The sequence below is a fragment of the Mixophyes fleayi genome, chromosome 1 (assembly GCF_038048845.1).
Source record: "Mixophyes fleayi isolate aMixFle1 chromosome 1, aMixFle1.hap1, whole genome shotgun sequence".
NCBI classification, from domain to species: Eukaryota; Metazoa; Chordata; class Amphibia; order Anura; family Limnodynastidae; genus Mixophyes; species Mixophyes fleayi.
Window position 1 is genome coordinate 333,390,345 of NC_134402.1, and position 23,705 is coordinate 333,414,049.

Sequence of the window (23,705 nt, forward strand, 5' to 3'; positions counted from 1 at the left end):
ACATTTATAGGAAGCACTTCTGTCTTTGAAGTATTCAATTTATAAAGGGAGGCTTTCCCAAACTGTAACAGCAGGTCCTGGATCGCTGGCAGCGAGGTCTCCGGTTTAGTCACAAATAGGAGCACGTCGTCAGCGAATAGACACACTTTATGGGATGTCCCTTTCACCTCTAAGCCTGAGCATCTTTGGTCCAGTCTTATCCGTGCCGCCAACGGTTCTATGGCCATCAGATATATTATGGGGTACATGGGGCAGCCCTGTCTGGTCCTGTTAGTAATTGAAAAATTTATAGAAAGAAATCCATCACTATATACTCGCGCTGAAGGGTTTGAGTATAGGGATAGTATGGCCTTTAAGATGTTGCCAGCGAATCCGAAGGTGTGTAGAACCTGAGTCATATAAGACCAGTGTAACCTATCGAACGCCTTTTCAGCGTCCAGGGATAACAGTAACATGCTATCATTATTCTTATGGCATTGTTCTATTAAGTGAAGTATACGCCTCGAATTATCAGGTCCCTGTCTACCTGTCACGAAGCCCACCTGATCTGGGTGGATCAGTTTCGGGGTGATAGGAGCGAGTCTGTTAGCAATCAGTTTTGCGAATATTTTATTATCAGAATTTAAAAGGGCTATGGGACGATAGTTCTTGCAATCAGTAGGGTCTTTTCCAGGTTTGGGGATAACTACTATATGGGATTCTAACATCTCAGAAGGGAAGGAACCAGAGTGGGTCCCGGCCTCATATAGTTGGAGAAGTATAGGTGACAGTACATCTTGAAATGTGGAGAAGAATGAGTTGCTGTATCCGTCAGGACCAGGTGCCTTATTCTTAGGGAGTTGTTTAATGACCCAATCTATCTCATCTAAGGACCAAGGGGTATTCAGTTCCTGTCTGAGAGGGGGGGATATGGTTGGTAGGGGGAGATCTCTCAGGAAGGTGGCAATATCATGATCTGTCGGTCGATGGGTAGAGGAGTCGGTATGTAAATTATATAAGTCTGTATAGAAAGCTGCAAGAGAGTCTGCAATAGCTTTAGGGTTAGTAATCTTAGCACCCTTGGAAGTCGTAATGGTTTTAATACGATTTTGAGCTTGCAGTCCCCTAAGTTTACGTGCCAGCAATCCGCTCGCTCTGTTACCCGCTACATAATATTTTTGGCGTAGTTTAGATAGTGCCATTTGGGTACGCTGCATAAGAAGTTTTTGTAATTCTGCTTTGACCTGCTTTCTCTCAAGGTTTAGCGCTTTGGACGGGTGTGTTTTGTTCTGAGTGTCTAATAGTTTAAGTTTCGTCTGTAGAAACAAGTTCGCCTTATGTAGTCTAGAAGCTACTTGAATAATCCTGCCCCGAACAACCGCTTTAAGGGCGCACCAATAAGTAAAGACCGAGGTATCAGCTGGGTCATTAGTTTGTGTGAAGGAGTGAATAGCATCTTTTATCTCTAATTTTGCCTCAAGCGAGAGTAATAGGTGTTCTGGCACCGCCATGGCCGTAACGCAAAGGGCATTCGGTTAGATTTCCATGTCCACGTCACAGGAGCGTGGTCAGACCACGACATGGGGAGAATCTGCGTTTTATGTGTATTTTGTAAGGACCATTTGTCTGAGAGGATGAGATCAATCCTGGAGTAGGTATTATGAACTGTAGAGAAGTAGGTGTAATCTCTAACTTTAGGGTTAGCTGTTCTCCATACATCATATAATCCAAATTCGGCCAAAAGTCTACCCAGAGCCATATCCGAGATGGTAGAGGATTGTGACTGTTTTGATCCTGGTTTTAGAGACCTGTCTAATTTGGGTTCCACTACTAGATTGAAATCACCCATTATCACCAAACTGCCTCTTTAAACCTTTTCAATCAATGCTAAAATATTTTTCAGGAAGTGAAGTTGTCTGGAGTTAGGGGCGTACAGTGACACTAAAGTTATCCATTTCTCATTCAATTGTCCTATAACTATCAGATATCTACCCATCTTGTCTTCCACTGTAGTAGAAAGTTTAAAAGAACACTTAGAGCCGAGTAGAATGGCAACCCCGCAGTATAACAAATAGGGAAACGCCGGTCCCTGAAGACAGGTGGGGCTTTGGCAGCAAAGTGTGTCTCCTGGATTGCTATTATGTCAGCTTTCGCTTTGTGAAATGATGTTAACGTCAGTCTACGTTTAGCAGGGGAGTTAAGTCCTCTAGCATTTTGAGACAGAAATGTAACCATCACTTAAAAGGGGGGATTAGAGGTATTACAACTAATATACAATCTGTGAGGTCAAATATGACCTGGCCTCTTAATTGAGTCAAAGCAATTGTCTTCAGGTGCTGTGTTCCAATGGGTAAGGGGAGGGGCAAAAGAGGGGGGGTTACATATCCCCTCTGGGGGTGGGGAAACAGAAATAATCCCAAATATAGGATTAACATTTTTGCCGGAGAGGGGAAATACCGGCAAAATCACAAACTTGGGGTGCGTGGCCTGGGCCAATCGGCACCACCGCCCGCATGCACAGCCCAAACCGTAACCTGTCTAAAGACGAATAATCACATAAAGAGATATGAGCACACATCAGAAACTATCTCAAAGTATGGATATCATAACAAGCAAATATATAGCGTTTTTACATTCCCTAAACACAAGGAAATAACATGTATTACATTATCAAGAAAGAGAATATTTATATCAGACCCCATATATTTATAAATATATGTACATATATATATATATATATATATATATATATATATATATATATATATATATATATATATATATATATATATATATATATATATATATATATACATACACACACACACTTAGTAAGCGACAAGCATCCCTTTCCCTATATATGAAAAAGCCCAAATAGCTATCCCGGTAAGAGGAAATATAAATGGTAATCAAATTTTATATATCCCAACTTTGTATTCAATTAAAGCGCCCTCTTAACAATAATATAACAAATATACAAAATATAGGTGAGAACAGAGGTGAATCAAGTAGAACCTTATCTGAAAGGTGGGTCAGCATGGAGTCATCTCTCCGTTATAGCTCAGTCTCTAAATACCGTGAAGGTACTGCATCCATGTGGTGGACCGTATCTGTAGGAAAAGGCATTATCCGCTCCGTGTATACATAGATATAGAGGGGTATCCAACAACGAGCAATAACCTAACTTTACAACTGAGGAACCCGCTCAATATACTGTAGAAGGACCTAGAACCGTTCGTCTAAGTCTCCAAAGTCATTGGATACAACTTAAGGATACTCATCTAGGGCCCAGAAATAGTTGGATGGACTTGGTAAGTACTTGCTCCAACGGATCCTTCTGTATTGTCTTTAAGGAGAAGAGTTCCCGGAGAGTTTGTATTGCTCTGACCGACTATTTTCATTATCAGAGGAAGAATGTGTACTTGGGTCTCAGTCCAAATAAGAAAGAGCTCAAACCGAACTAGGGAGTTCCTCCCGAGACGGAGATTCTCTACGTCTCGATCCCCCCTGAGTAGACCAATCGTTGGAAATGTGGGTTCTAGCTTTAGGATCAGACTGTGTAACCGGAAGGTTCCAGGATGTTAAGAGTTTTGTCCCTTCCTCGACTGAGTTTATGATATGTAGTACGATGTGTCTGTGGATCAATAGTTTCACTGGGAACCCTCATCTGTAGGAAATATCATTACTTCTTAGAGCTCTAGTGACTGATTGGAAAGCTCTTCGCTTCGCCACCGTGTGTTGGGAAAAATCGGGGAACACTTGAATATCCTGTAGGAGATCTGTGCCCTCTGCTTCCCTGGCTGCCCGCAGGATAAGTTCCTTAATATGGAAGAAGTGGATGCATAATAAGGTATCTCTGGGAACGGTGTCTGGAACTCTCTTATTTTTAGGGAGTTGGTGTATGCGGTCAATGGTTAAGTCTAATATGGAAGCAGAAGGGAGGAGTTTCTGAAACAGATTTATGGCAAAGGATGGTAAATCTGCATTTGAGATCTGCTCTGGTATTCCCCGAATTTTGAGGTTGTTGCGACGCGATCTGTCCTCCATATCCGCCATCTTATCCCTCATGGTGGCAACCTCTGCCTCCAGTTGTTCATGAGATGTAATTAGCTCATTATGTGAGGAGACCACCTCTTCTGACTTGTTCTCTAGCTGGACCGTCCTGGAACCTAATGCAGCCACCTCTGCTTGAATGGCTTTCATGGAGGCTCTCAGTTCCGATGATAAGTCGGCTTTCAAAGAAGCTAATAAGGATTGCATTGACTTAAGCGAAATCGGTGCCTCGGGATCGGTCATACGAATAGGGGACTCCGGAGGCGGGGTAAATGTCGAGGCAATATCCAGCTGTTCAGAGGCATCGCCCTGTCCACTCCCCACTTCCCGAAGGGGGGACATAGATCGGTTTGTTTTGTCTAAAGAAGGGTAGTTGCGCAGTTGTGTTAGGCGGATTAAGATTTTTGATCTTTTTGATCCTTCTTGGAGCCATCTGGGTACGTTGTCAGTGCACTTAGTTTAATGGGAGTGTCAATAAGATATGCAGACTCAAGTTTGCAGAAGCTCTGGAGGGAGGTAACCAGACCTAAATTGTTATAGATAGGGTGGTCATTTAATTACCGGGTGATCCTTCCACGTTACACTATTGACACAACATGAGGTTTGATCCCATGATTTAGTCGTGCTCAATCTCGTATAGTAGGGCACATGCGGGCGGTGGTCAGAACATCTTGTAATTTACATGCGAATATTAGCTGAAACTGGATTCACTGTCATCTGACAGCTGTCACCCAGTCAATACATTGCAATAAAACATATGACCACTAGATGGCGGCAGCCCGCAGCAAATAGGGCTGATCGTGGGTCTATAGAGAGATTCCAGCCCGGGTACTGAAAGTGTTGGAGCAACTACTTTGCAGCATTTAGTAGATCACTTCGAAGGGCCACGTTATGCAATACCAGAATGACTTAGGGAAGAATATGCCAGATGTCACCTTGGGTCCTATAGTGGTACAGTAGTCCCGAGCTCACCGGGGATAACTAGCTGGGCCCGCAGGGGGAGAAACACTGACCTGTCTTGATACAGATCTAGCTGAATGCTTGAGTTGTGAGCCTGTAGCAGGTGTCAGCAGAGGAGCCGGATTTTGCAAGTGGCTGTGTTTCTCTTGATTGAGTGGTCAGAGGGCTGCACTTTGCTTCTATCAGCGGAAGGATCCCACAACGAGGCGATGGTTGCCTTGAGAAGGTGGGCGCTTTATTCTTTTAGTGTAAGCCCCAATGCAGAGATGCCGACCCCGCTCAATTCCGTCCGACCGGAAGTCCCGCGGCGAAACCGGAACTTTGTGCAATCTTTTAACGTTGCATGTTTTAATATGCTGTAATTCTGGTGCTGTGGAATCTATAGAGCCTTATAAATCAACAATGATGAGGAGATTTAATACCTGTAAATTGTGTATATCACGTGGCCCTGAAGAAAGCATGCATATACACAGATATACGTTGTACACCATCACTATATAGTAATGCTTTGAAAACATGTCGTTGGACTCATTCAAAGGATTTTTTTCACTCTTGATAGTACCTACAATGTTATCAGTGTATGAAATGAAATCCAATATGTACATTCCGAATCAATACATTGGTATTTTATAAGCCACTGGTATAAATAGGTTAACACTAAGAAATATGTTTCCATCTGCAGCACTATTCACTGCAGATGTTTGTCAGGGATTACACTGGGTACGAGTGTAATATAAAAAGAGACAAAAACAAATCTAGTGGTAGTCATACTGTCAATGTAAACATGTAGTTTGATCAGACATCTAAATATATTCTGCAATTTGCATCAAAACAATCTGTGTGTATGGCAGCTTGTAAATTCCAAGGTACATTGTTTCGTGTACAGTGCCTTGTGCTGAGCATTAATCATCCTTGTTGCACAGCCTCTCACCTTTAAGTAGCACTGGTATGTGTTGAAGATAATGGGATTGCCCTTGTTAAATTTACGCTGCATTTCCAATGTCAGACGGCTGATTGCAGGCTGGAAATAGGTCTGTTCTGCATCGACCATCAAACGAACATCTGTTTCTAAGGCTTTCTAGATGGAAAAGAAATAATATAATGTACATAAAAAAAAAAAAAAAAGACATTGACTGTCATCCAAATGAAAGGAAAGACACATGGCTAAGAGACAATGAGCAAAATGTTTCACAAACTTAAAAATTTCTCCTCCTTACATTATTATATATGGGTCCAAGAGCATTGTCAATTGGCAACTGTGTATAGCTGGTATACAGGCCATGCTGGAATCTATAGCTATGATATATAAATGGCCTGTTTCCATGCATTGTTACATATTTTACTCCCGCCATATAATCAAGACCATTATACATCATAGCATATGCATGGCCTGTATACCAGCTAAACAGAGTTACTGCTCTCTGTGGATATAATTAAATCCAGTAGAAAGAGCATAGCAGCTTATGTTTCATATGTCCAAGTTCAATGAAAATTAAAAATTCTGCTTGGCAGGCATATCGGTACAAAAGGAGATAAGGCAAGATATTTAGTGAAATATGCAGTAGGGCACAAGTCAATAAATGAACATTGTCTAAAAAAAAAAACACCCCTTAGGCAACATTTATCAATTCAAAAGGCATTTTCTTTTAAAAAATAAAATAAAATAAAAATGTCTAAAACAACCTTAGCAAAGTTTATCAATATTAGTGTTAACTTTAAAGAGTTAGCAGATAAAATGCATTTATAATGCTTTTTTAGGGGGTGGGGGATAAACACAAATTGGTGTGGAACAAAGGGCTTAAACCTTTTCTGGAGAAAATAAAATAATGCCAGCAAGGTATATAAAAAAAACAAGCTCCTTTATTGTAGCATGGCTTTCAGCAACAATACTACATACAGCATGATGTTCCTGGAGGATATATCTCCCTTTTTCAAGCAAAATGCACAAACTGGGGGTTTAATGCATTTTGGTTTTTGCAGGCTCGATCTCTCTCCCCTAAGGAATCTAGTACTGGTGGTGGGCATTTTTTTTTTCTATGTATTTATTATTTGGCCTCATGGGCCGTTATGTACGAAAAGGACACACCCTAATCTCCACCAATAGTAAAGCAGGAAGACTACAGAGTGGACCTGAAGGAAAACGGTTTCTTTTAATTATGTGACACCTATGAGTCAGTGACCGGTTGCATTTTAAAAAGGAAGATCCAAAGTTGGGAGGTACAGTATCTGCATTGTACTAAATGTTCTTCCTCAATGGTAAGTGGAATATTGTGCAGGCGCTTCATCTCATAGTACCCAATGGCATGGTATAACAAGCAAAACGTTGAATGCTCACAAATAACAGGCAACAAAGCCCTGCCCTGTGCTCCTTTTTTCAGTAATAAAAACGAGCTTATTGTTGATAAGGACTGAATGCCAATTTGTTTAGAGAAATTGAAGCAGCAATTATGTTGTAATGAGACAATAAGTATCTTTCATCTTGCAATAAGGTACACCATCCTAATCAATTTGTTTTTAAGAAGCTTTAAACGATTCTTTAGGGCTGCTGATAACCTATGTCACAAACAAGTGGCTGACAAAGTTTTTCTTCAAAAGGTCAAAAGCATACGTTTGTTTGCATTTCATTATGAAAGATTACATTTCAGCATTCATACATTTATTTAAATTAGTGCTTATTAAAGGGATTTCAAAGACTTCCTGATCTAGCTGGCATTTTGAAGGGCTGTTCCTACCCTTTTAGATGTTTGAAATATAGTGGCATTGATTTACTGCACCATCTGAGCCATGTTTACAGCTCATCTTAGGAATGCTGGATCTAAATATTAATGAGACTCTGAAAGTCATTCTGTGCCAGCTCTTGACCAGCTAGGTTACTTCAGATCTATAGATTTGCGAATGCAAAGCCATTAAGAACAAAGAACATCTTTATACATAGTCAAATGCAGTCTATACCAAATAGGTTACAGTATGGTATGCACCAGCTTCAACAAACCTTTGGTACATTTTCAAAGAAATATGGTTAGGGAATTATTGCTTTGAAGTTGTTTATGTTCTAATAACAAGACTGGAGATGACAAAGTATGTGTTACAGTTTGGTTATAAATTATGTATTATGCACATTATTATTATGTATTATTGTAAAGTGCTGGAGTATACTGGCACTATATAAATGTTAATAATAACAATAATTATGTATGCTGCCTCTATGACACTCATAAAAGATCAAAAGTAGAAACATGTCCCAAACAATCACAGCCCCTGATATGGTGGTACTGGCTCCTTTATCACCTTGAGGTATTTCATAAAGCTGAATTGTTATCTGTAAGAGTGGTCGATACTGCAGTATAAGTATAAATAATACAGCCAAAGCCATTTTGTATCCAGTCTCCAGCATACCTAATTTGATCAACAAAAAATAAAGTGTGAAAACTGTGAGGCTGATTTAAGAAACTTGAAAAATACCCAGATGCAGCTTTTTTTTCTTTTAAGATAAGAAACGGCATCTATTTGTGTATAAAGCACTTGTGCACATCTTTATCCTGCTTATTGATGCTCACTTACAGTGGGCCCCTTAGCAAAATGTTGATAGTTATGCACATACTTGCCAACTTTTCCTCGTTGGCTTCAGGGAGATCCCAGGGGAGGTGGGCATGCAGTGGGCAGGGCTTGATGAATTGCGTCATTTTGCCCCCCCCTTAAACGATGGGCTAAGAGGACACGATATTTGCTTCATTAAGTCCCGCCCCCCCCCGTCTGCCACTTATCTATGGCGGGGCGAGAACCGGGAGGTTGCCCTGCTCTCTCGGGAGGTCCGGACATTCCGGGAGAGTAGGCAACTATGCGTTAAAGAAAAGCAGCTATTGAGTCTCTAGAGACTGAAGTGTCTTTTACATTTCTGTCTCCGTTACTGATGTCATGTTGTCTTACCTGTCATTCTTTAATTAAATCTTGGTATCCATGAAAATGGCCACCTCCATAGGCATCAATACATGGACATAGGAAACAATTTCTGAACTGTGTCATCATGCCACAGATGGCGAAGCCAACCACGTCTTGTACTGGCTCAGCATCAGGGAGAATGACAGACTCTTCAGGGAGTGAGGGAGATCACCCCTATTTCAGGGAGTCTCCCTGACATTCAGGGAGAGTTGGCAAGTATGGTTATACCATTCAGGCAGCTACTTTGCATAATGTTTTGACAGCTTACAGTTCCACAGAATACAGAACGCTAAAAGTAAAAATGTCACCTAAAAATACTGCTTACTATCACTTGTGAAACAACTCTAATTTAAACTCTTTTTTTATTCCAAGATAAAGCTCACTGGAGTTTAAGGCGAGTCTTAATTAAAAGAAAATTCCACTTAAAAAAAAGAAAAGAAAAAAGTTTTCACGCTATAAGTAACCACCATCCATATGGTGGGGGTAGTCCAGTAGAGACCCGTTTGTTCTGTGCTGCTCACTGAGACTCACTTTGAAAATGGGCCACGCTTTCATCAGGGTCAGACTGGCCCACCGGGGAAATCTCTGGTGTGCCCCATTAACTGAGGGCATTGAGTGGCATTATGCATCTCTGACAGTGACAGCTGCGAGCAAAAGCGGAGGAGCTTCTGAAGGTGTTGGAAGAAAATGATGTTGAGTGAACAAAAGCTGCAGAATAAGGGACAATGTTTGAATGGGATGATGTTGCCAGCACTGTGATTGAGATATGGCTAAATGGAGAAATGCATTTTTAGGGAAAAGTGATGAGTGCCAATTACCCTATCCTCTAAATTCCCATATAGAATATAACTATACCTTTATTTCAATCAGCAATAACCACTGGCCCTATTGTTTTGTCCTGTACAGCATTTGGGATACAGATAAGAAGAAAAGTGTGTGGGAAGGGAGGGCTCTTTAATGTGGGTGGGAGTGCATGGGCTATTCTTTTAATGGGGACGGTGAGGACTAGTCATTTAACAGTTGCTGGGAGATATGACTTACTTGGTGGGGCGATGGTGGGGGCGGTTTGATTTTATAGTATGGGAGTGAGTTCATAGTGGTAGCTGTTATGGTGGTGTGTTGGGACAATTTATTTAATACTGGGGTGGTTTGGACTAATAATAAAATGTGGGCCAGAGTTTGTGGAGAAGGAAGGATATTTATTAAATAAGAATACTAATTTTAATGTTGGGGTAGTAGGGGACAGGGATATTTAACAAATGTTAATTTTCTTAATTTAACTTTAGGGCTTATTGCAGGTAGGGATGCCTAAATATTAAAATGTGGGTGCTATTGACTTAAATTCTGGGATGGTATGGGGGAGGGATGCCTAAAAAGTTTAGCCATTGCTCAGATTTCTGTATAACAATCCCTTTTTCCAAGCAGGGCCCCAACATTCCAGGATCCAGGCAAGCAGCAACTAAGCTTAAGACATAAGCAGCAACAGATAATGAAAGCTGCAACAACAGGTAGGAGAGAGCAGGACATTCTGTACATTGTCCTTTCCTTCTAACATTGTACTGTAAAGGAAAGAGGAATCACTGAGGTAACGTGACCGGGTCAGTAATTCTTTGATTCTTTCGTCCCCTCTAGGGCTGTCCACACGTTTCTGGGGGCTGTCCACGCCCCTTCATGGTGACACACAGACTATTTTGTGGGCCCTTCATGCACCAGTCCGGCACTGGCCTCCACAAAGAAAGACCCTACATATATAACTTGCTGCAGTGGATGTGTTGTGAGGATTGTCTCCATTCAGTCATGATGCCATAACATTTGAAATTCCCCCTGCTTTAAGTCTGGAGTTAGGAAACATAACAGCTTGCCCTTATTTCAATTGTCCTATGTCTATTTACATTAGTTTATTTGAGAAAATTAAAGTGCTTCTAACTATAAACTGTTTCTACATGCTGCAAAAGTTATCCAAATAACACTAGGGGCTAGTGGTCAAAGCCTGTGTATAGTCAATCTTAGAAATGATGATGTAGACTCCGAACCCCCCCCCCCCCCCTCCTCCAAAAAAAACAAACCCCGAAAACCTCCAAATGACAAAACAAACAGTAACCAATAAAATGAAATGTCTCCAAATTGCATATGGTCCACCTCATGAAGTTAGTAAAACTATTTTTGTAAAAGAAGTAGTAGGGCAAGCTTACTTCACCATATATAGTTATGTTTGCTATGCATAGTAATGTGTTTAAACAACTGTGGTTAGAAGTTATGGAAAAAGCTGTTTTGCTGTATTTCTTTGCAATTATATTTCTATGACTGCACATATATATCACAATTATGCAGTCTGTCCTCCCATTAGAAAGTATTAATGCTCGTCAAGCACTTACTCCAGACATTATTATGAGAGTATCAAGACATGTCAATTTCCAACAGCTCTGAATAGACTTTAGTGTACTTATTGCATTAATGTTTAATTCTTCAGCACTGTGTTTTATCATTGCCATTTACCTCCTTTGTGATGGGTTATACATTGAAACCTGACATGTACTGCAAGAAATATACAGCTTGTCAAGAAAACCAGATAGGAATAATGTTCCTGACCTTTGCAAGAATATCCATTCTCTGCAACATTCTCTTCATCTGTAGGTCCTCTTCCTCTGTGAATCTGGACAGGAGGGGTTCTAACTGGCCACTCTGAAAATGTACAATTAGCCTCATTGCAGGTTAAATGCGATTTGGAATATGAATGACTACCTGTACATAGGTATTCACAGTAATAAACATTCTGATTCGTTTCTTTTTAATTTTAAAACATTTTTGTATTGCCCGCAGAACACTCTAAACATAAGTATGTCAGTTCGATTTATTCATCCACTGCAAATTTATTCAGGTGTGAATAAAAATCTGCCTAATTTATGCAAATACATCCCTACTGACTTGGTACAAATCAGCACAAAAATGAGTTTATTCTCCCATACAACTCTTCTGCCTTACTGCATATAAAAAGGACACTTGTTTATTTATAGTTAATTTCTTGTTGATGGGCAAAGGTTAGTAGTTTTGGAAGAGATACAATAAAAAAATAAAACAAAAAACTGCAATAGGCAACATTTCTGCGAAATAATGAGTGCACGGTGTGCATTAAAAGTGTCAAACTGAGCATTAAAATGCTATCAATTTATACTTCTATTAAGAGAAGAATAATAGAAGCAATATGCTATTAAATTCCAGAGACATGCTATAAAAGAGGAAATCTTGCTGCAACTAGCTAGTAGGAACAGATTTAAATTAGCCTGCCCCGGCAGAGATATAAAACCTATACAATATTATAAGGTCAGCGTCACTATTCATGATTGAATAATCATCATCAAGGTGAAGATATCATGACGATGAATTACAAGAATGAGGGTCATGACAAATAGAATAGAAGATAACAAAGAGGCAAGAGAACGTTTAAGTGTTCTCAGAGGAAACCTCCTGCAGTTCTGCGAAAGGCCAAATGGTGGCAGAGTTTCATTACATATTGCAAAGGCTTTCTCAAAAGTTGTTTGATTCTTTAGCATGCTGATAATAAGCCAAAGCCTAGAATTTCATGAGTCGTGCAGGTGAAAAATCCCATAAGATTTTTCCCCCTCATATCTTACTATAAAACATTTTATTAGAAATATGCTCAAAAAAAATGATACAACTCTGAAGCTGTAGGGCAGCAGAAGCACATCGGAAGGAAAAACACACACAACAGAGGATAGTGGTATTAGAAGAAAACGCTCTCTATGGTGGGGAGAGTAATAGCGCGGATGAATATATAAGAAGGCTAACCTGAGCATAAGACAATACAGATAATAGGGCCCAGGGTTTTTGCAGCAGATAAAATGTAAAATGAGCTGAGAAGCCCATGTCACTGTAAATGGTAGATCGTCAAAGCTGGTTAGTTTTTTCTATTTAGTTTTTGACAAACAGCCACAATTGTAAGTATATTTTCTGTTCAACATAGGACAAAATTGGCATAAAATAGTCCATTCAGTGTTAATATTTCCACCTCCTGTTCTCATATCAGAGCAATAATATTTAGCACATACAACTGGAGATTTATTCCTGTGCACAAATGTGAGCTGCAGCCATATTGCCATTACAGAAAAGACAGTAGACATTTACAAAGCACAACATTTTCGAGCCACAGTGCAAATTTGACTTTACTACGGTGCCTCAATTTGAGCAAAAGCCGATGGGAGATGTTGGTCAGTTTTGCAAAAATGATATTCCATTTTGTGGAGCAAGATTATTGAAATGAGATAAAGGGATTGGGGTGGAGGGTGAACTTTTAGGAGCGTTCTTTGCTGTGTAGAACGGTGCATTTCTACTCTGCTAAAGGATTTATTTAACTAGTAGAGATCAGGTTTTGTCCTAAACTTTTTTGCCTCTCTGCACACACTTCTAGTTTGCAGAGTTGTCTGCTGAGAACAGAAAGCACCATTCCTTTCCCTTAAAACAACCCTTCAGCGCTGCGCAACATTCTAGGGGCACATAACCCGAGTGCCCTGGAATCAGGACAAAGGCCTGATCCACTTAACAGTTTTACAGCCCTGTGTTCATAAGTTGTTGACTATTGCTTAAAACACTTGCTTACCATATCAGTTTCCTTTATTAGATTGTTAGCTCTTGTGAAAAGAACGCAGACTGAACTATTTATCTTAAGTATTGCTGCTGTATTTTATGTAATATTTGTCTTTCCACTTTACAGCATTGGAGAATGTGTTGGCACTTTAGAAATAAAATATATTTTAAAATTAAAATACCTGCAAATTTGGCACCAAGAGAAGTTTGGAAAGCTTGGTTCTGCTGTCAATCAAACTGTTCCAGTCCAGCAAATCCACAGTACTAAAAATTACATAGTCAGGTTAGATAATACAGCAACTGTTTTGTTTTATACACTCAATATTTGATGTGAGGTGTAGGATGTGGGGACTTCACAGTTTTGGCAGATATCCAATAAGCCTAATTCAATCACTGCGTACGGTTGTGTTGGGTGATCTTGCACTATTACTGCATTATTGCTGCATTAGATATGGGACTTTTATTGCTACAATGCTGGGGATTTATATCCAATAGCCAGCGCTGAATGAATAGACAAACAGCATACAAATGACTTACAAGCTCTGGGCATACTTTTTAATTTAATTAACATCTAGATTCAGTGGTGTTAAAGTTTAAACCCCAAATGTACTGAATCTTTTTGAATATCAATATTATATGCATTAACTTGTTACCAATGATTACTAATATACAAAATTACAAGGTTTACAAGCATTTAAAATACGGGCCAGTATGTTTTTGGTTTTAATATATTGTACGAGCAGTGCATTCCATAAACCGTAGTATGGCTGGTTATGTTAATAATAAAAAATACAGTTTCGTTGGTCCCAAGTTTCAATTGTAGGAACCATTTTTGTTAAAAAAAAAGTTTAGAGTACATATCAAGGAATTCAAAAGCAATTCCTATTACAATTTAGAGAACACATCTAAAAAGATTAAATAATATTGATTTAATGCTAGTATTTTTTTTCTTTATCTAATTTTATCAAATTTTCTTAATTACATACACTAAATCAGGCCTGGTCAATCTCTGACTCTCCAGATGTTTGAGCAATGTAAACCAATAAGAAAGGAAAGTCAGATGCTTGGTTGCATAGGAAGAGGAATCAGTGGCATAAATAAAAAAGTAATGTCACTGTATAGATCATTGGTATGGTCCCATCTAGAATACTGTGTTCAATTCTGGAGGCCATATCTCCAGAAGGATATAAAACATTAGAAACTGTACAAAGAAGGGCAACTAAAATGGTGCATGGGCTACAGCACAAAACTTACCCGGAAAGACTAAAAGATCTTAATATGTATAGTTTAGAGCAGAGGAGGGAACAGGGGAACAATATAGAAACTTTCAAACATATCAAGGAATTGAACAAGGTACAGGATGGAAACATTATTGGACAGAAGAGAAGTATTAGAACACAAGGCCAGAGGAAATTTGAGGAAAAATTATAGGTGGTAGGGAAAAAAAGACATAAGGATAGCCTTACAAAGAACTAAGGACCAAATAGGGTTTGAGGTTACCATTGGTTAAAAAATGGGCAGACTATTTGGCCAAGTGGTTCTTAAATGCCATCAAATTCTATGTTTCTATGTGTTGTGAAACTACAAACCCCATCAAGTTATACCAGCAGATACAACCAGATTGCTTGCAAGGCACCCTGGCAGTTGTAGTTTCACAATACGTGGAGGGCTACATGTTGACCAGGCCTGACCTAAATTATAGAGATCATTCCAATTTGAAAATCTGTCCCTGGTACACCCTTCATGTTAGTCATGGCATTAAAACATTATTTTATGTCTTGTAAGCAACTTCACATTTGCTTTAAGTTGTAGATTTAACGGTTTATGCAATCATTCCTTTAACAAGTTATCATTCAGGTGTGTTATACCACTTTCATACTGCCGCCCCGGCAATATCCCGGGTAGTTAACCCGGGGCACAGGGCAGTAAAGATAACAAGATTCCCGGGTCGGGCGGGTTCATACTGCACCTGTCCGACCCGGGTTTTAGAAAAATAAAAAAGTGTTAAAAAAGATTTTAATTAAAAAAAAATACATAAGAAATGTTTACTTAACCTATTTTCAGCCAGCGGTGTCTCCGGTGCGTTGCAGGCTGTCAGGGGGACCTCTGGGTACTAAAATGACGTCATTTCTAGTCCATTAGAAATTACGTCATTTTAGTACCCAGAGGTCCCCCTGACAGCCTGCAACGCACCGGAGACGCCGCTGGCTGAAAATAGGTTAAGTAAACATTTCTTATGTATTTTTTATTAAAATCCTTTTTTTTTTACTTCACAATTATTTTTTTTACAGTATGAATGGTGAGACCCGGGAATTACACGGGTTGCACCATTCATACTGCAGGCTAGCGGGGTCCAACACGGGAATTACCCCTCGCAAAATCCCGGGTCTAAGTCCCGGGATTTTAGACCCGGGATTTTGTGGTTGGACTATTCATACTGCACCAAGACCCGGGTTTTTCAGCGTGCCTCTGCAAAAACACGGGTTTTTGGTGCAGTATGAATGGGGTATTAGACACCACAGTGTTCTATTGTGAACCCTGCTCTATTCTAAGCCCTTTTTCACACTGCATCAATTAGGCTGGGTATACACTACAGAAATGTTTCACCAATGTGTGATCATCATCAGCTATTTATATAGCGCCACTAGCGCTGTTCAGAAAACGCGCTCACATCAGTCCCTGTCCCATTGGAGCTTATAGTCTAAATTCCCTAATATACACACACAGAGGAAGCTCAATTTAATAGCAGCCAATTAACCAATTCCTATGTTTCCGAGAGGAAATCAACGCAAACACAGGCAGAGCATACAAACTCTAAACAGATAAGGCCATGGTTTGGAATTGAACTCATGACCCCAATGCTGTGAGGCAGAAAAGTGCTAACCACTAAACCACCGTTTTATCTACACCGATTGTACCAAAGACTGAAAAATAAATAAATAAATAATAAAAAAGTCCTGATCCGCATGCTGATTCATGCGTTCACACTATACACGTTTTAAAAGATTTACCCCGAGATCTCTGCTTTTCAACTTTCATAACAGTCGGCTGATAAGATCATGACTCCTCTATGGAGATACATAGCTGAGATTTTATGTTCTGCTGAACAATCACATAAAATAACGATCGGTGCTTTGGAACCATGGTCATTCATCGTGCTAGTGCACACACTAATGTAATATCAGTCCAAAACTGTTGTTTATCAGATGTTTGGCCCAATAATTGGCTACAAAACCTGTAGTGTGTACCTGTAGTTTTACAGGCAGCCCTGTCACATACCGCCAAATTTAAGTTGTTTATAATCAAGACAGTGTGTGCATGCACAAGGTGTGGTTACACTACATGGGGCGTTGCCACATGTTAGGCATGTCCAGCGCTAAGTCACTCCTAGTCCCATTCCCCTGCCCTAAATCACCCTTTGCCATTGTAGTGGCACATCTACCAACTGCCATAGGATAGTCCCCTCAAATCAGGTCTGTCCCATCTTAATTGGGAAAGGTAGAAGCTATGCTCACTAACACACTATTTCAGGAGATGTGTGCTGATCTTGTGGGAGGCAGTGACCTGTCCACTTGTGATTATATGCGCTGTAAACATTCCAATTACTGGTTGGCGGCGCAGTGTTTGTTCTATTCTCACCAGCTGGGAGACATACAGACATAGCAGACATGTAAAAGGTGCTCTCTGAGCAAAGTCAAACGCACTTCAATAATATGACTACATTGAGAAAGATTTTCTAGACTGTACAAGTTACATCATATTTTGCAATCCTTTCACTCAGCCAGGAGGACTATTATGTTTAGAGAGGACAAATAGAAAGAGCTACTTTATTCACACAATTTTCTATCAGAGTGTTTTCTCAAGCACCTAATCTCTTAAAAGGTGACATAATGTAACAACAAAGCAGATGGAGGAAAGGCATTGTGCGCTACTCAGAATGACTTGTGAACAACAGTGGCTAATGTTACATTTTAGTAAGTATATTTGAGCTGTTATACTCAGAGAATAATCACAATAGTGTCTTAATAAAAAGATTTTCTGGGTTGAATAAGTTTTAGAAACATAAATAAACTTTTGTAAGAAACTTTATTCGTATTTTTCTTGAAGCTACATAGACAGAATTGATTTTTTTTTTTGTAACACGGAGAATGATTTTCAATTCAGTCTATCTGTTCTGTGCATTGAATATCACTGGCATTAGAAAGGAGAGATAAAGTACTAAGAATAAGGATTCCTAGAACAAGTATTTAGCATGACATAGTATAGGATTTCCACACCGTCATTTTTTAAATTAACACACATGGTAAAACACTTCCTTATCAGTGGAAAATATTGACAATAAAAAAGTGTTTGCAAAACATTAAATATATTTAATGAATTAGCGTTGTGGTGTCAAAAGCACCTCTATATGAAATCTTTTTCCATCAGTTTGATCACCAATACTCAGAGTTTGGTGAAGCAGGGAGAAGAGTCACCAAACATCACAGTCTGTGACTTCCTGCTTGCCTCCTTTCTCATCTTCAAGTCATTAAAATGGCCCAGTCACACACAGGCCTGCCTGCATTTGCACAAATTGACAGTGGTCACTGCCTCACACAAGATGACCACATATTTACTGAAATGGTCTTTGTTACTATGAGCATTCCGTTCTATTCCAGCCTACCTCACATGAGCAGACAACTTAATATAAAAAGGTGTTTTGATGCTACTTAAATGCACCAAAAAATATTTAATTTGATAAGTCAAAACACAATTAAATATTGGCATGCCAACAACATGAGGAAAAACTTTTTCAGGTACTTAAATGTATGTATTTAAGAATGTTAAAATAGGCAAAATAATCAATTTCACCATTATTAGGGACAAGGGCTCTGCAGCACCATGAATATAGAATACAGTAAAACATGGTATAACAGGACAAAGCAAAAAAGTACACAAATAATATAGGTAGTACACTACAACACAGACAAAACAGTACTTTTAAGACATGAAAATTTTTAATGCAAAGCTTAAAAACTCTTACATTATTTCTAGGCTTGTTCCTGGAAGTACAGACTGATGGTGAAGCCCTCTCTATCAGATAAGCTTCTGAAATATTTATCAATTGTAAGTGCTTCACTGAGGGTAACATTTGACAAACAATACAGCACTGTCTCCTTGTCTATATTGTATATGTATTTAAAATATGCCAAATTGCTACTGCAAGATTGATAAACAGAAATGCCATGTGACCCTAATTATGTGACACAGTCATATTTATTGCCAGTGGCAATCTGCTATGTCTTGCATCCGTTAGAAAGGTTGGGGTGACATAATTGCACACTTCATTTAACATACTTGATTAGAGCTGTCCAATTAGTGGCACACTTATCAGATGTGCCTCCATGACAACCTCCAGACTACCGTATTACGTCATTTTTAAAGTGCGTTTCACTAGGATAAGAACACTATTTTGTATAAGCCGCCTAGCGTTTGATACGCTTCAGCTTTTACCTTATTTCACTTACCAAGGGTTATCCTACCTCCATAAAATAAAGACACAAGACACTTGATTGACAAATTAATAGATCACACATTTCATTAAAAATTAAACTGAACTGAAGTGGTGGCAAATTAAAGAAAGACCAATTCAGCCTTCTGCCATATCCATAAACTGTAAATTATTGAACTAAAATATTGAACACTTCTGGGCAGTAGAGCCCAACTATACCCCATTTTGGCTCACAAGCTGAGGCCCGCCCGGCCAGGCGGTGCCCATTAACTCCCCAGGGGGTAGTAGAACTAACAGAACCTCCCTGTTAAGGGAGAGTGCCCAACCGCCACTCAAATGTGTAATTATGGCTGCTGATTGGACTACTTTCCGCCACTCCAGGAACCAAAGCCCACCACCACCGTGACCTCTCAAAGCCCAACAAGAAGCCAAAAAATGTGCTCAATGAAATATGCCAAACATTCCTCAGACAAATGAACCCCATCCATTATAGAATTGTAGCAATTTAATTCTAATGGCCGGAAAACTAATCACTGAACAGCCTAAACCTATAAAAAAAACTTCCCAATGGCTCTATTAAGGTAAAAACAAGCCTTGACGAGACCAATCGAATTATCAACACCTCTCCAATGTAACCTAGGAATAATCTCTGTCCATACTAAATGGACTAAGGGCCAACAGGATCTAATTACCGTAACATCTGACTTAAAGTGCTCAGTGAGGTCCAATCCATTAAATTTACCCAGGTCATTACCCCGAACTGAAGGACTAATATACCAGGACGCTCAAATTTGACCTCATTAGCAAAAAGAATATCCAAAAGGGAAGCCCAACGAAACTCCTTTAAACCCAACCAACGGATTATGGGAAAATGCTCAAGCTGTGAGCTGAACCGCTCTTACTGGCCAAAAAAATAAAGGAATGGCCCACCAGACACATTGTCCGGACGTTCCATCATGAACCTGAAACATGGAGGTAAATAAGACATAAACAGAAAGCCAAAGCAACGTATGAACAAATAAAGAACAAATATAGCAAAACATAGTCAGTGCATGCACACACAGGATGAAAATCGCAAAACCTCAGAGCCACAAGCAAACCAAGCCCCCTTTCAGAGGAAAAAAATAGACAAATCCCTCCAGTCTCCTTTGAGCAAGTTAAACAATGTATGTAATGGTCAGCCTCAAACGTAGCAGAACAAAGTCCTAAGGTGCTGCAGACGGCCTGATATAGCTCTTAAAAACAAATCAATTTCCACCTGCCCAAAGCTCTCTGAGACTGCCACAGTAGCAGCACCTATCCTAAAAGAGCGAGTACTGTAATCAGCTACCTTCAAACGAAGCTTAATTATACATTTCTGGAAAACCGCCATAAAATGAAATTTAGTTACAGGAGAACTATCACAATGCCTCAGCCAATTACCACTAGGAGCAGGTTCCATATCCAGATGAACTGAAGCTAAGTGCGCCAGGCAAACCCTGACATTCTCTCTACGTTGCAAATTGATCCAACACCCTTTAACGATTGGGTCTGTTTTAGACCTGTGGATCTTAAAAAAGTAAACAATCGCCTCTGGCAACTATATTCTTATTAAGTAAACCTGTACTGGATGCCGAATTTGAATAAGCAACCAATTCTAAAGGCTCAGAAGAAAACCATTGAAAAAGCCAAATGAAACAAATGTGCTTCAAACATATCAATAGTTACCTCTGTAACAACCCTCGACAGCTGAACCAAAAGCCTGCATCAACAGACCTCCTCTTATCCTCCCCAACTGGAGAGAGAGCGTGGCCCAACCTTTTAAGGTTTTACAAACCAGAAAAGATTTGGTAACACCACAGTACCCCTTCAACTGTAAAACGAAATACACACCAGAGCAGACACCATAAAGGTCTTTGACTTACCAGAAGCAAAACCATTCAAATAAAAGCCAAAACACGTTGCTCTTTCACCTTACCTCTAAAGTCATACAAGAAACAGAAACCTTTCCAAGATGACCAGGCGTCCCTATATTTCTTCAAAGTAAATGAGGATACTACATGCCCAACCAGATATTCTATACCAGCCTGATAATCTGCCAAAAAGATTTGAGGCATGGAACCCCCAAACTTTAGCTGCTTGCGCGAAAGTACGAAACTTTGCCCAATCAAAACATGACAAGGCATGACATATCAAATTAACGAACGGAATATGCCTTGCTTTAAAAACAATATAAAGGCACAAGTATTTATATACCAGATGCCTTGGGACGGGGGGGGGGTGGCCTTCTGACTATTAATAACTTGGACCACTCCTTAATTATCACACTATAAAATAATACTCATCTTGCAAGCGATCACCCCACAATTCAAACACTACCATAATCGGAAAAAATTCCAAAAGAAGATACCTCGTGAGTCCCTCCTGATGCACATACCCCATTAGGAGGAGCCCACAAGTGAACCCCATTGAAATGCTGTACTGGCTCGGCATGAAAAATTGAAAAGGTAGAAGATGGGACTGAACCTGCATTATCTTGACCCTTTGAACCCCAGTAAACAAATCTAGCCACTTTGGCCTCTGACAACCTGCAACATCCAGTCACAGTATTAATTTCAATACTCAAGTACGGAAAAGAGGCACACCCAGAACGGTGAATAAAAACTTAGCAGCAAATAATACATCTTGGCACGCATTAGATCCCATCAGACTGATGAACAAAAAATCATACAAATAATCTAGATAGGCCACACCTAGATGCGCTGTACGAGCAACTATACACCATATGAAGACAGCACTCAAAAAAGGCACAGAACACTGCGCATCCCATGGGCAAACATTTATCCACATACTCCTCATCAAGCAAACAAACACCCATATATTGGAATAAAGAAGGATGCAATGGAAGAAGTCTAAAGGCAAATTCTACATCAAGCTACGCCAGCAATGGCCAGACTCACATTGCTATACAAGCGTTGATACTTCCTTAAAAGGATTGATACACCACTCTGCACTCTTCATCCGCAATCGCATCATTCACAGAAATACCAGGAGGATGTAGTAAATGTTGTATAAGCCTGAACTTATACTGTTCTTTTTTGGGTACTACTCCCACTGGTGACAAAACCAAACCCGGAAAAGGAGTTGATGAAATAGGACAACACATCCCACCCAAATTCACTTTCTTAGAAGCTTTTTCCGGAACTAAAAGTGGCACCTCCCTGGGCGATTTTAAATTCCTAGGAGAACAAACCTAAACATGGCCACTAACAGGCAGGTTAAAGCAGTTTAAAAAATCCTCCCATAAGAATTGCGCAGCTTGACTACTGGGATACCACCCCAACCACTTGTGCAGTTTGCTGAAGTTTAATAATTTGACGAAGGTGATAATTAATAATTTCTGTACACTACAATCAGTAGCGAAGCGCTTTATACACAACACATTATCGTAACATTTAAATATGTTTTTCGTATTTTCAATCTTTTAATATAAAATATAAAGGGGTGAAGAGGCTGATTAATGTTTCTAACATTTAAATTACATTGGGATCATTCTGTTTGCAACTGCATGAGAAAATTTCCGATATTATTTATGCAAATAATATCACTTTTCATTCACCAAATAGCAACTCCAGAGATGTCATAAAATAACTGGTTTATACAGATCTAGAGGCGGGAACTTCAGGAAGGACACCTGGCCACTTCAAGGAACAATGACCAGAGGAATCAACCAATGGCACATAGAGTTTTTGAGAGGTCATAACCCATCGACTTATGAATGTGAACCTTAATACTGTAACTGTGTATCTTTGTGATGTCACTACTTTTCACAACTGTACAGTGTATAAACTGATCACCTCTGGCTTTGGAAACCAGAGCATTCTGATAGAAGCTTGTGTCCGTGCTAACAGCGCAAACTTTGCCTTCTAATATTTTGCGAATAAAACCTTTGCACTTTGGAACCACAGCAATCACATAGGAGAATTATTATAGCAAACGATACAAATGGACGTAATAGTTTGGGGGCTTGAGAGCGGACTCCACACTACTCTAGGACACGCGGACCTACAGATTTTGGATTATCAACAAAGGGTGGAAGACGCATCACATAAGGCAAGAATTCATATTGTTCGATACTTTTATTTTACATTTTGTGTTTATAACCCAAGTTCCTGCTTTGAGAGTCTATTAGGAGGTGCTGGAGTGAACCTGGATGGACATAGGTAAAATTGTTTTACATAGTCTTATTTTGCGATTGCTATGCAAAGCTTTTGTTTGTTTAAACAGTGCATATTATGCTCCTACACTGCCACAAACTTCAATATAGAGCTATAGTAGATTCTGTTTTGTTATAATCTAGTAAATTGGTTGGTCGGCCTAGTGCTGGTTATGGAGAAATCAGCGCTACCCCACGCATCTCCCCTCCCCCAATTTTTCCGCAACCACCACTAGTCTGGCAACACTAGGGTTAATACTGGATAGAGGGGGGGGCCACACCCTTTTTTTTTGTTTAATGATATATTTATTTTTTTACACAGTAAAGAGTCGGCCGATTTGCCAGCTCAGCAGGCTCTGATAGTGCAGCCCTGCTCCTAAATTCAACAGGCCAAGGGTTTTGTGATCTGTGGCTTGATGAATTTGGGCCCACGTAAAGCCGAGATATGGGTGGAATATTCTGATTGCAAGTTGCGCTCAAAATACG

At 39.7% G+C, this 23,705-nt stretch overlaps 1 protein-coding gene across 1 annotated transcript in view; it reads right to left on the reverse strand.

Moving 5' to 3' along the window:
* The window catches only part of PRODH (proline dehydrogenase 1), a 99,526-nt gene that overhangs the window by 24,185 nt on the left and 51,636 nt on the right, over positions 1-23,705 (reverse strand). Inside the window, exons 8-10 of the mRNA XM_075214747.1 lie at positions 13,716-13,797; positions 11,521-11,613; positions 5,924-6,070 (exon numbers count right to left, since the gene is read on the reverse strand). Of these exons, the coding sequence (XP_075070848.1) occupies positions 5,924-6,070; positions 11,521-11,613; positions 13,716-13,797 (322 nt within the window). The remainder of the gene's footprint in view (positions 1-5,923; positions 6,071-11,520; positions 11,614-13,715; positions 13,798-23,705) is intronic.